General features: G+C 35.9%; 1 protein-coding gene across 1 annotated transcript; it reads left to right on the forward strand.

Moving 5' to 3' along the window:
• Positions 1-462: 462 nt before the first annotated feature.
• LOC115918551 (phosphatidylinositol transfer protein alpha isoform-like) lies at positions 463-4,171 on the forward strand. Its single transcript, XM_030982631.1, has 5 exons — positions 463-547; positions 1,017-1,094; positions 1,682-1,777; positions 2,455-2,577; positions 3,982-4,171. The coding sequence occupies exons 3-5, from the start codon at positions 1,700-1,702 to the stop codon at positions 4,021-4,023; spliced, it is 243 nt and encodes an 80-aa protein (XP_030838491.1). The 5' UTR covers positions 463-547; positions 1,017-1,094; positions 1,682-1,699; the 3' UTR covers positions 4,024-4,171.
• Positions 4,172-12,118: the final 7,947 nt, after the last annotated feature.

Here is a 12,118-nt window from a genome sequence, read left to right on the forward strand (position 1 = left end):
AAATTAAAAGGCGTTCGTACGAACTCCTTAAGAAGGACGTAAGAAAGACGTAAGAAAATATGCCCCATCTACGAATCTCTACGAACTCTGGAATTCGTACGAACAGTGAGATTCTTAGGAACGCATCTTTGCTATACAGGGTTTTTTTCATCAACAAACGTAATGTTGATACTCATATTGATCTTGTTGGGTTGTGGGATTTTAATGTACGATACGTTATCGACGTTAATTACCGGCTAATGACCAGGTAGTCAAATAAATTGAGAGCTCATCGTATATTGTATAAACATGATTAAATCCTCCAACTTCTATACCGTTTCCTAGACGTGTCCGCTTTTTCAACTGCAGCCGTCATATCATTGACGTAATAAAAAACATCGTCGGCTCTCAATTTTACCTTTTAAGAGAGATGCTTTTTGTAGGATATTGCAATGGAAACTGAAGTTCACTTTTGTTATTTTTGAAGGTGTTCGACCTCGATGACGAGAAAAAGGCAAAGAGAGTGACAATTGAACTCGACATCGTAAATGATCCCGTGTCTATAAGGGTAAACGAACAAAAAAATATATCACCATGAACATATTTCAATGTATTTAGTTCCGATATACATGTATCTATCTATCTATCTATATGAATATATATGCAATATAACAAATGTATTTCTCCGAAGTGTTATCCTAATACTGTCGAACACTGCCAATACATGGTTGAATCAATATATTTGTCAGTTAATGATTTGTAACCATTTTTCTTCTTTACTTCTCGTTCTATGAGTAGAGGGGTATATTGAAAAGTAACTGTTTTACTATTAAGAGTGACTTTTTTAACATTTTCTTTCGATAACTTTGTCTCATTGAAACAATTGATAACATCACATCGTGTCATAGAATTATATAATATTCGAATATTGAACGATTTTAAATTTTGGATATTAAGGGAACAATATTTTTCGATCGTGTTTGTTTGTTAAAAATCCAGCGAAAAATTATGACATTGTTGCTCCTTATTTTGTACAGGATTACTCAGAAGGTACGGATCCGACTAAGGTCCGACTGGAAAAAATCAGTCGTGGACCTCTGACAGCTAACTGGAAGGTAAAAGTCTCTCGATTTCTCTCTCTCTCTCTCTCGCACTTTCTCTCTCTCTCTCTCTCTCTCTCTCTCTTAATCTTCTTCTTCTTTTTCTTCTTCTCCTCTTTTCTCCTATTTCTTCTTCTGTTTATTCCACTCTAGTCCTTTTTTTCTATATCTTCTCTACTTTTTTTCAATATTTTCCTCTACTTCTTTTCATTATCTTTCTCTTTTACCTTGCGTATTAACCAAAATCTTCACTATATTTTATCATCATTATTATCATCATTCCTTCTTCCTCCTTTTCTTTTTTTTTGTAATTCATTTTCCATAGCTCCATCTTCGTGTTTTCCCTCGTGTTTCTCTCATGTTTGTCCCATCACCTTCACCAACGGTATTTATTTGCTTACTATCTCTTAGTACTTTCACTTTCTCTCTCTCTCTCTCTTTCTCTCTCTTTCTCTCTCTTTCACTCCTTTATCTCTCTCCCTCTGTCTCTCTTTCTTTTACATTCTCTTTCGTTCTCTCTCTTTCTCTTTCTATCTCTCATAAGTATTCCTTTACATGACGTACTCAATATCGTATATTCTTTCATTGTTCTTCTTCTTCAGGACACCGAAACAAGGTTTATGACGGTGTACATGTTCGAGGAAATAAAAATCAAATTTTTTGGGCAGCAACAACGGGCTCAGAAGGTTATCAGCAAGGTAAGATAGCCAAATTCAATTAATGACACGTGCAAAGATTAAAGCGGCAATAATTGTCATCCAATGCTTATTCTCATGGAACCCATCGGCGTGTCTAAAAATTGATAAACGGAGGGGGGGGGGGGGGGCGAAGTGTCCTTTGGTTAGAGGTGTCGAGACTTTGTATCAAATTGATTGTGCTTCGAGTGAGTGGGTACCTGGTGGAAAGTAATTCCTTACAGCGCCTTAGGGCAGCCTGGTTAAATCAAAGATATAAATCCAGGCTAACGCATGTAACGATGGTAATTTGAAGGAGCCATGAGCATCCCCTTGGATGGATAGAGGCACGATAGGCTACCGTAGAGATTATGGATTTCACATTATAAAACGGCTTCTCATTAGAAAGAAAATGGGGCACTTATTAGAAAAGAAAATGGCACTCATTAGAAGGAAAATGGAGCATTTGTCAAAGTAAAGGGAGCATTTACGATAATTCAATAGGTTTACTAATCAGAATGGATGAGGGGCACTTTGGAGGTACTTAAAAAAGAGGGGGCGCTTTGGCCCAATGCCCCTCGAAGCATCGCCTCTGATGTTCCTTTCTTCGAATAGCACCAATGTCGCATGAAAGTTAACAGAATACGGATTTTCTCTGCTAATCTTGATAAATCGTAGTGCATATTATCTCACATTTTCAGGCTAGTACTCGAACTTATATCAACTTCTACCGGACCCTCATCTGTAGTCTGGACGAGTGGTATGGGATGACTATGATGGATATCAGAGAGCTTGAAGAAAAAACCAAAAAGGATCTAGATGAGGTTTGTATTCTGTAACTCTTGGTGTGCCAAGGTGTTTTGCTTATTTCGAAATCTTACCCAAACACAAATATTTTTTTATTTTTCAAACTCCTATTACAGGTACTATGTCCCATTTGCAGGCCAAACAAATGAAAAGGTTAAATTGCAACGGCATTTGAAAGACAATACTGATTTAGAACTTCCCTCAAGCCGAAAGGGCTTGAAAAGGGCTTTTGATGGGAAAATAACAAACATTAGTTGTCGAATCGACTTAAATGATTGCAATCACCTAAGCAATAGTCTGATTTTCAGACCCTTTTACCGAAAGGTCGTACGTTTTGTGCTGCACAAGGATTCAATCAGTTAATTTTGGCCATTACAAGTAGTGGGTTATTGATGCAGACAAATGCTTATGTACCTGTTACATCTCATTTTATGTATATTATTACCAAAGAAAAAAAGATCAGTCAGCCCTTCAATAGTGTCCGACAGTGAAGGCTAGCAATTAAACGGGTTTCCTTGCATAATTTGAATACTAGGACACTGCTGTTATTCATTTTTCACATATGGAACACACATGACATATTCATAATTCCTGCAAAGTTCTACGGAATTTAACAATGGCTGCAAAAGGGTCATAATATCTTTAATCTTTAAAAATGTCTTATGCTGAATATAAATGTTGTTTGGAATTTACTACTCCTTCGAACCCTACCTAAATATCTTAATATATCAATGTATAGTAGTAGTATCAGTAGTTTAGTAGTAGTAGTATAGTAGTAGAAGTAGTAGTAGAAGTAGTAGCAGCAGCAGCAGTAGTAGTAGTAGTAGTAGTAGTAGTAGTAATAGTAGTATCAGTAGTAGTAGTAGTAGTAGTATTAGTAGTAGTATTAGTAGTAATAGTAGTATCAGTAGTAGTAGTAGTAGCAGTAGTAGTAGTAGTAGTAGTAGTATTAGTAGTAGTATTAGTAGTAGTATTAGTAGTAATAGTAGTATCAGTAGTAGTAGTAGTAGTAGTAGTAGTAGTAGTAGTAGTAGTAGTAGTAGTAGTAGTATTAGTAGTAATAGTAGTAGTAGTAGTAGTAGTAGTAGTAGTAGTAGTATCAGTAGTAGTAGTAGTAGTAGTAGTAGTAGTAGTAGTAGTCGTCGTAGTAGTAGTAGTCGTAGTAGTAGTAGTAGTAGTAGTAGTAGTAGTAGTAGTAGTAGTAATAATAGTGGTAATAGTGGTAGTAGTAGTAGTAGTAGTAGTAGTAGTAGTAGTAGTAGTAGTAGTAGTAGTAGTAATAATAGTGGTATTAGTGGTAGTAGTCGTAGTAGTAGTAGCATTAGTAGTATTTATGTTTCCGTTACACTTTCAATATTTAAAAAAGTATGTATACAATGTAAATATATACAAACCTTCGTTCCTCTGCTTTATTCAAACAGGCTCGAGACTCTGGTGAAGTCCGTGGGATGAAGGTCAAATAGTTCATATGGATGTCTTCCCTACTTCTATCAGATTTCTTAACACTGATAAAGTCATTTGATTCAAAGTATATGGCTCTCGCATTATACAAGTAAATATTAACGAAAACGATGAAGATAAAGATATGATCGACTCCTGAAATGTGTGGCTACTTTTCAAATCATGTTTTTCCTCCACATCACTATGTTTCCCTTTAATAATGTTAGTTTTAAATAATATGGCAACGTTTAGATTTAAGTCGTTGTTTTTCTGTTAGTGTTGTTCTTTATTTATTATTCTTTATTTGTATGTTTTAGGTTTTGGGTTTGTTTTATTAATTATTTTGGGGGGTTCGTGTAATTTTTAATGAAAGTCTTTGGATTTGCCTTCATTATTGATAATTATATACCTCACTTAAGTAATCCAGCAATCTGATTGGTCGAAATTGCATTCATAAACTTTAACTGTTCCCGAAAATTCCCGGTAACCATGGTTAAAAAACAGTTCAAAATCCCAATAACCATGGTTATTGGGAAAATAGGTCAGTCTCCATGGTTACCCCATAGGTTTACATGTTAAAAAATGGTCTGAGCGATCGAGGATACCGTACGTGTGCGAAGAATTGGTCGGTAATTTCAATACAATTGAATCTCGATCGATCTTACCGACAATTTTATCTTGCATTGTTGACATGAAGACGAAAATAAACTTCCAAAAACAAAAAAACAACATTTGCCGATAGATCTTGATCTAAGTTCGTGCCAATATGCATTGCAAAAGTAAAAGAAGGGCCCGTTTAATGGAGCAGCGGCCAAGCATCGACCACGCGAAGCCGTTTTCAATTCATTTTAATGTATATATTTTAGAAAACTACTATGCATGGTGACAGAGCGCGCTGGCCGAGCGGATTAATGCGCTGACTTTAATGACATCACCTTTTGTACGCAAGAGTTCGAATCCCATCTTCGACAATTTTTTTTTTCCCTTTTTTTTCCGGCATATAAAAGTATTAATGACTGCTTTAATATTCGAGAAATAGTTGTTTTTATACGCTCTCGGGAAGGTTACAATTGGGCTAGCAGTCATTAATACTATACTATTTCCAGTCTGCATTCAATCATCAATTTTTATATGTATATAGAACTTGGCAATTATTTTTTCTATAATTTTAATCTTAAATCAGATTAATATCTAAGCCAACAGGACAATGAGAATACACCGAACGGGACACTGTAACACGTCTCGAGAAACCACTGAACACTTTATCGCAAAATGCCCGAAATATACAATTAAAAGATCCATGCTATATACTCGTTGAAACTGTATAAAACTGAAGAAAGGTATAAAGACTCTTAAACGTATCAGATGCTAACATTCAAAATGCTTTATGTAGTTACCTTCAAAGAACGAAACGTTTCAACCCCAAATGAGCATCCAATTTTTGTTTTGTTTTTGTTTTTGCACCATCATTCAAAATTAAAATTCCCAATGCAATCTGTATAATCAATATCACTATATCACAACAAAATTTTACATAAAAGGTCCATTGAAGTTTGCGAGGTCGCGCGAAACCAATTTTTCCAGAAAGAACCTTCTTTGATTTTAAAACTATCGATCAATTCCTTTCCTATTTCGAGGTTTCAAGATTATAAATTTACCCACAAAGGGAGCCACCTGTCTACACCCGAGAGACAGGACGGTGTATGGACGGTGTTTTAGAACGGCAGGACTACTCGGTAACCTACAGGATACAAAAATTTACATTTTGGTTTTTTGTTGTTGTTTTTTTCCTTTTCATTTTAATTCCTTGTTTTGGTTATTAAAATCAAAAAGATAGGATTGGAAAAGGGAGAACAAAAAGAGAGAGAGAAGCCTATAATTGTTTTACTGTTATCCACATTATGTATTTTAAAAAAGAGAGAAAAAAGAAGAAAGAAGGAAATTAATATATTAAACAAAAGGCGTTGGTGATAAAAGTCAGTTCGTGACTGATTGCCATTACAACAAATAACAACAACAACTGAACGACGCCAACGGGGAAAGCAGTTGTATAGCTGACGATGCTCCGATGTAAAATAAAACTACAAATATATAGATGAAATAAATAAAACTAATTCATAGATTCATTAATACACTCGGGGTTAGTTGTGTTCATTTCGCTCTACCTTCCATTTAACAAATTCAAGAGAAAAAAATGTCTGAGATATAGTTGGACAAAATTGACGGATTTCATTGTAGAGAAATCTCCTAAAATAAACACATTTACACACAAAAGAAACAAAACAAATCTAACTGTATATCGGCATATCACCCTTTATTAATTTAAATTGTATATTTTAAAGTTTTTTTTATTGTTTGTAGTCTCTTTGGTCTCATGTTTGCAAATAATGAAGATGTATAAGGATAGAAAATTAAATTCAGTCTAAATTCACCATATTTTGTTTTTGTTTTGAAAGGGTGACGTTATGATACATTTTAAAGTAGTAAACATGTAATGGGAAATATAGAGGGTAATTATTGTATTGATTATTCAATTAAGAACATGTTAAATATTTCATGAGGAGACAAATCTTTTGTAGTACTGGCGTAATTATCGTACATACACTAGCATGTCAATATAAAAAAATAATATATTTTGAATAAATTTTTGTGAAAGGTTATGAATTGGGTGCACCTTTTGATGATATTGTTGAAGTATTTTGTTCATCAGTTTCTTCTGTAGTCAAATAAAAATTCGTCAGACTTTCATGTAAAACCGCCCTTAACCACAAAATATTCTACACTAATAATAATTTGCCTTAGTTCATCAAGCCTACATCATAATGATGACGTTGATAACCAACATGGCAGAATTAATAATGTAAGCATCAGGAGCGAGAGATTTAAAAAAAAAAAAACTACACTTTTGCAATCATTCAATGTAATGTAACAAACACGGTTTTGTTTTTGGTGACATGAATTATTTAGTGAGAGACATTGATAACTTTCTTTAAAGGTTTCCAATATCCTACATGTGCAATAGGGGCTGAATTGAGAATATCAGACAGAAGGAAAAAAGTAATGAGTATTATGAAGATTTTCCAATAAGTAAAAGTAAAAGAATGAATTGAATGTATCAAATGAGATGCATTTCATACGCATTTTTTAAAGCAAAGTCACACACAAACACACACACACGAACACACTCGCACGCACACACACATAAATGAAAAATACAGTTCTAGGACACCTGCCCCCTGGACATCCACCCCCGGATAACCACCCCCAGTTACCTACCTCCTAGGACAACTACCCCCTAGGGCAACTACCGGGGGTAGTTGTCCTAGGGGATAGTTGTCCTAGGGGTAGTTGTCTGGGGGGTAGTTGTCTGGGGGTAGTTGTCCTTGGGGTAATCGTTCTAGAGGGAAGTTGCCCTAGGGGTAGTTGCCCTAGGGGGTAGTTGTCCTAGGGGGTAGTTGACTGGGGTGGTTATCCGGGTGGATGTCCAGGTGTTACACGCAGCCAAGTCATTATTACGTAATGAACATTTCTGTAAAATTGCAAATTTCCCATTAATATCAAAACGGAATTTATATTCATTCATAATGCCGTAATGAAAGTTTGGTGCGTCACAGTGAACTGCTTACAAATGTGCTATGTGAGTGTTTTTGTGTGTGTGTGTGTGTGTGTGTGTGTGTGAGAGAGAGAGAGAGAGAGAGAGAGAGAGATATGATTGAGTAAAGGAGAAAGGAAGAGAGTGAATGTCCGCGTGTGTGTTGGGAAGAGAGTGCGGGAGAGGAAAAGAGAAAGGAATGGTTGAAGAAAAAGATGCTAATATGGTAAAAGGACGGTTTGTTTTGGAGTGAGGTAAGGAAGAAAAAATATAGATGAGAGGGACGGAGAGAGAGAGAAAAGAAAATATGCAGCGAGAGATGCAGAGAGAATGGAAGACAGATGGCCGAGGGCACACTGATAAGAGGAAAAGAGGGAATGACGAAGATGATTTGCAGGTCTTCTATGTGAAATAACGAAATGATTATTGTCATTTCGTTTATATCACAAGGTCTTTCTTGTAATTGGTTCTGTCCACTACACCGAGTAATTATTTGGTAATTCATATCAAAATTTAATCTACTAAAAATGTTTATATGATGTAACATTGATAAACTAGGTCGAAATGAAGATCTCAGATGTCGATAGAAGATCACATCTCTAAATCTTACATCAGATAGTATTAGTATTATTATAATAGAGTCGATACAAGAAATGTGTTTTTTTAATACAAAATATATATAAAAAACGTTTGTTTATTTGGAGTGAAAGCCGGATCAGCTACTACTATCCAGGGAGAATCATCCCTCATTCCATTTGAATCAGCGACACTTAATAAGGCATTCTATAGCTCTTGTAAATAAAATATGAAATACTAGTAAGAACGGTGATGGTGACCCGGATGGTGATAATGATCGTATGTATAAAGTGTGGTTTGTACTGAGACTAAGGAGGGGGGGGGGGGGGGTGTCTCTCCTTTTTCCCTTACCGCGGCCCATGCATTGACTTTGTGTACAGTAATTATATCCTCGACTTGTTAATGTCTAATGTCTAATCTAGATATTTATCCTTCATCTTTGTCCGCAAAGGTAAAAAAAAAAACACCTGATGAATAGCTCACGGGCTTATCAGCACTCGTATGGAATTAGTTTCCTCTTTTTCTAGGAAAAATGAAAAAATTTATCCTTCATCTTTACGACCTCCTCGACACAATCCGTCATGTTCGTTGAGATCAACTTGAACTGATTTGGCACGAAATTTTGAGGCGACAGCACAACAGTATAATTTGTAAGGCATTGTGTATATTTGTTACCGGGAATGTGTGAGCAAATGGCGCTGCAGATGAGTAAAAAAGAGAAGAGGGCGTTCATTATAGATTAACGGGCGCAACATCAGAAAGTGTGACTTGGATAGCACTTCAGTGATCTTCTGCAAGAAAAAACGCCATTGTTCTCCCCCCGCTCATATCATTCAGACGGAGATCGAGGAAGAAACGGAGAATAATTAATTCCTCGAGCGACAGCTTTCCATATCAGTGGCTGCATACAAGATGGGTCAACACACGACAGTATATACAATGAATGGTGGATGGATGGATATATTACGCCTGCTTAAAGGGGTGAGTCGAAGCAATTATGCAAGTCCTCTATGATGATAAATCATGCCGTAGCATGCTTTCTTTGTTATATTAAATACAGATAATGATAATGTATTGGATTAATAATTCTTCAATAGAAACACTTTCTAATTTTCTTTCATGTTTCGATCCGTTTACCGTATTCTCCAATTTGTGATAGTGTTGATTAATCTTTTGGATAGCATAGATGTAGAAGAATAAGAATGGCACATATTATCTACTCCCTGTACAGTATGGTGCCACCCATGCAATCAAGACTGTGGGAGACGAAAAGAGAGAACCGAGACACTGTAATACCCATGTCTCTCCACCCGGAATAATTTATTGAAGATGTGCATGTGAATCACTACACCAGGGGTTCCCCTATTCTCATACGAATAGTGCTGTAGGTTCTTAACGTGATGACTCTCCTGTACACGGGGCCTGTATTTAACATCCTATTTGAGGGACGGATTTTCCGCCACTTATTATAGCCTGTGTTGCTGTGTCTATGAGACAAGGGAGGGGAACGTTAACACACAAAGACAACGCAGATCACTTCAGTTAGCCGCCTAGGAGCATTTGAACCCACGACATTCGGTTCAACTCATTTGATTGATCTGATTCTTGCATTGAAATCAGTGGAAACAAGTAACATACAGTCTAGTGTGTCAAGAATATTCTTTAAACAATTAAAAAAAACGATCTATACTTTAATTAGGTTCCTATAACATGTGATCTCCCATTCCACAAAATACCTGTCTTGCGATTTCGTCATTTTGAAAATATACTCTTCCCAACCTCCCTTAGATCATTTTGAGTGGGTTTTCATCAGTGCAAAGTCCAATCTCTGTCAATAATTGATTTAATACTTCCTTAATCCGGCATTCTCTTTAATTACTCCCCCTAAGCATTAGTTAGAAGATATTGCAGATTGGTTTGAATCTCATTTTAAATTCCGGTTGCATCCTGTTTTTAAAAATTTAAAGTAATATATTCAACTTAATTTTGTCATAGATTTCCTTTGCGAAGAAAATATACGTACCAAATTTTTCTTCTTTTGTTTATTCTCTCTTTCGGCAATAAATACTGTGCGATACATCATGGGATGAAAACATTAATGTTGTGCTCTTTACTTTCCAGCCTGCTAATCATTAATTTGATCAGATTATTAATGAAGGTGTGATCTGGGGCAGCGATCAAGTACTACTTTAAAAAGAGTGTTATATTTAATAATTAACGTTTAAAGCTTATCTGCCATAGTTTACAGGAGGGATTAGAGCGCTCTGCAAGGTCACTGGACAGGTGGTTATCTCATCAACTCCGCTCACAGTTAACATAAGAAAAAGAGGATCATGGGGGACCAATGGTCACCGATTAGGCTTTGGTTGTTATATAGAGGGCGCAAGTAGCTACAAGTAGTGCAGTGGGCCTTTAAATAGATTGATTCATGCTTTCTGGCTAAAGTCCATTTAACCTTTTAATTAATGTCTCTTTGCGATAAAATGACCACGAAATTTGTTTCCGTTCATATGCCCGTTCAGAATGTTCCTTAAGAAAAAGTCCTATGTATTGTTCACTTTCATCTAACTAGAATTGCAAAGACTTACATGTACCTAAGGCTATAATTGCGATTGTCTGGTCCATACCCTTTCTAGATTGGTGGACATTGCAATAACATATTATGAAATCTGGACATGATTTATACAGGATATATAACAGGGTACTGAAATTGCCTTAGAGTTTATTCCTTGTAATGTGTTTTCAAATGATTGCGAATTGCGTTTCTAAATTTGACATAGCCGTAGTAACAAATAACGAGGAAAAGTCCCTTGTATCTTGTAAGATTATGAACAGCAAGACAATTGAATTTGTAGTACGATTTTACGTGCAGGTGAAGGTTCAAAAGAGTATAGTGTGATGTAAGCGAAGGCCGCAAAAGGAATGAATGCAGGTGGAAATGAGAGATTGAATGAGAGAGAGAGAGAGAGAGAGAGGACTAAGAGTGCGGGAGAGGGAGAGGAGGGGAGAGGGAGAGAGGGAGAGAGAGAGAGCGAGAGAGAGAGAGAGAGAGAGAAAGAGAGAGAGAGAGAGAGAGAGAGAGAGAGAGAGGAGGGAAGGGGTGAGGAAAAGAAAGAAGAAAGCGCGTATTAGGTGAAAATCTTTATCCATTCTGGCAAATTACCCTTATCTAGGTAAGATATGAAAGTATTACTGATGGCAGGTGTTTTTCGGTTTGTTTGTTTAATCTTTTTAAAAACATTTTTATTTTTCTTCTTTTTTCGTCTTCTCAATCTCTCCCTCTCTTCTTTTTTGTAATCACCTTCTGGTTATCTTCTGGTATCGCAAAGAATTTTTGAAAAATCAACTTAGGCAATTTCAATGCCCTTCTGAGTCACCTGCTTCAATTTGCGAACATGACAACGGTGTAATTCGTAATCTGATCACGTACACAAGTTACGTTACACAATTCTTTAATATATGCAATACACCATGGATGGTATTGATGTTGCCTTAGAGTTTGCTTTTCAAAAGTCGTCGCGTTGTATGTTTGTACTAATATGGCTACACCATCAGAAAGAGTGATTTCTGGGAATTTCCTCTCCTTCCTCCATGAACGCACATGTACATCTCACTTTTGTATTCATTTGATAATAGGATGGAAATAAGTGTCTTTTACATCCGAAATATGAAATATGATATCATACTGTAATGAAGAACTTGTTTTGGATTTTTTTTCTTTTAGTGAAATGGCCCTTATATCTTTACTCAGAGGCGGTAATACTGCCGTTGATCGTCCATGGTTATTCTAAATTTTAAGTATGAATATAAACAATATAATCATGGCGTGTTGACTGAATAAATCTTCAATATATTCTTTAGCAAAGCTTTACTGTACAAATTTATTAACAAACCTTTATATTAATTACGATTATTAATAACAAATGCTAGATTTCGAGAAAAACTTGAGT

Source organism: Strongylocentrotus purpuratus, unplaced genomic scaffold, assembly GCF_000002235.5.
Source record: "Strongylocentrotus purpuratus isolate Spur 01 unplaced genomic scaffold, Spur_5.0 spur5_scaffold_12, whole genome shotgun sequence".
NCBI classification, from domain to species: Eukaryota; Metazoa; Echinodermata; class Echinoidea; order Camarodonta; family Strongylocentrotidae; genus Strongylocentrotus; species Strongylocentrotus purpuratus.

Bases quoted from the DNA above. Each gene is read 5' to 3' on its own strand.
- LOC115918551 (XM_030982631.1), top strand. From the start codon at position 1,700: ATGACGGTGTACATGTTCGAGGAAATAAAAATCAAATTTTTTGGGCAG. The intron at 1,778-2,454 runs GTAAGATAGCCA...TCACATTTTCAG, and splicing joins CTCAGAAGGTTATCAGCAAG to GCTAGTACTCGAACTTATAT. The intron at 2,578-3,981 runs GTTTGTATTCTG...TTATTCAAACAG, and splicing joins CCAAAAAGGATCTAGATGAG to GCTCGAGACTCTGGTGAAGT.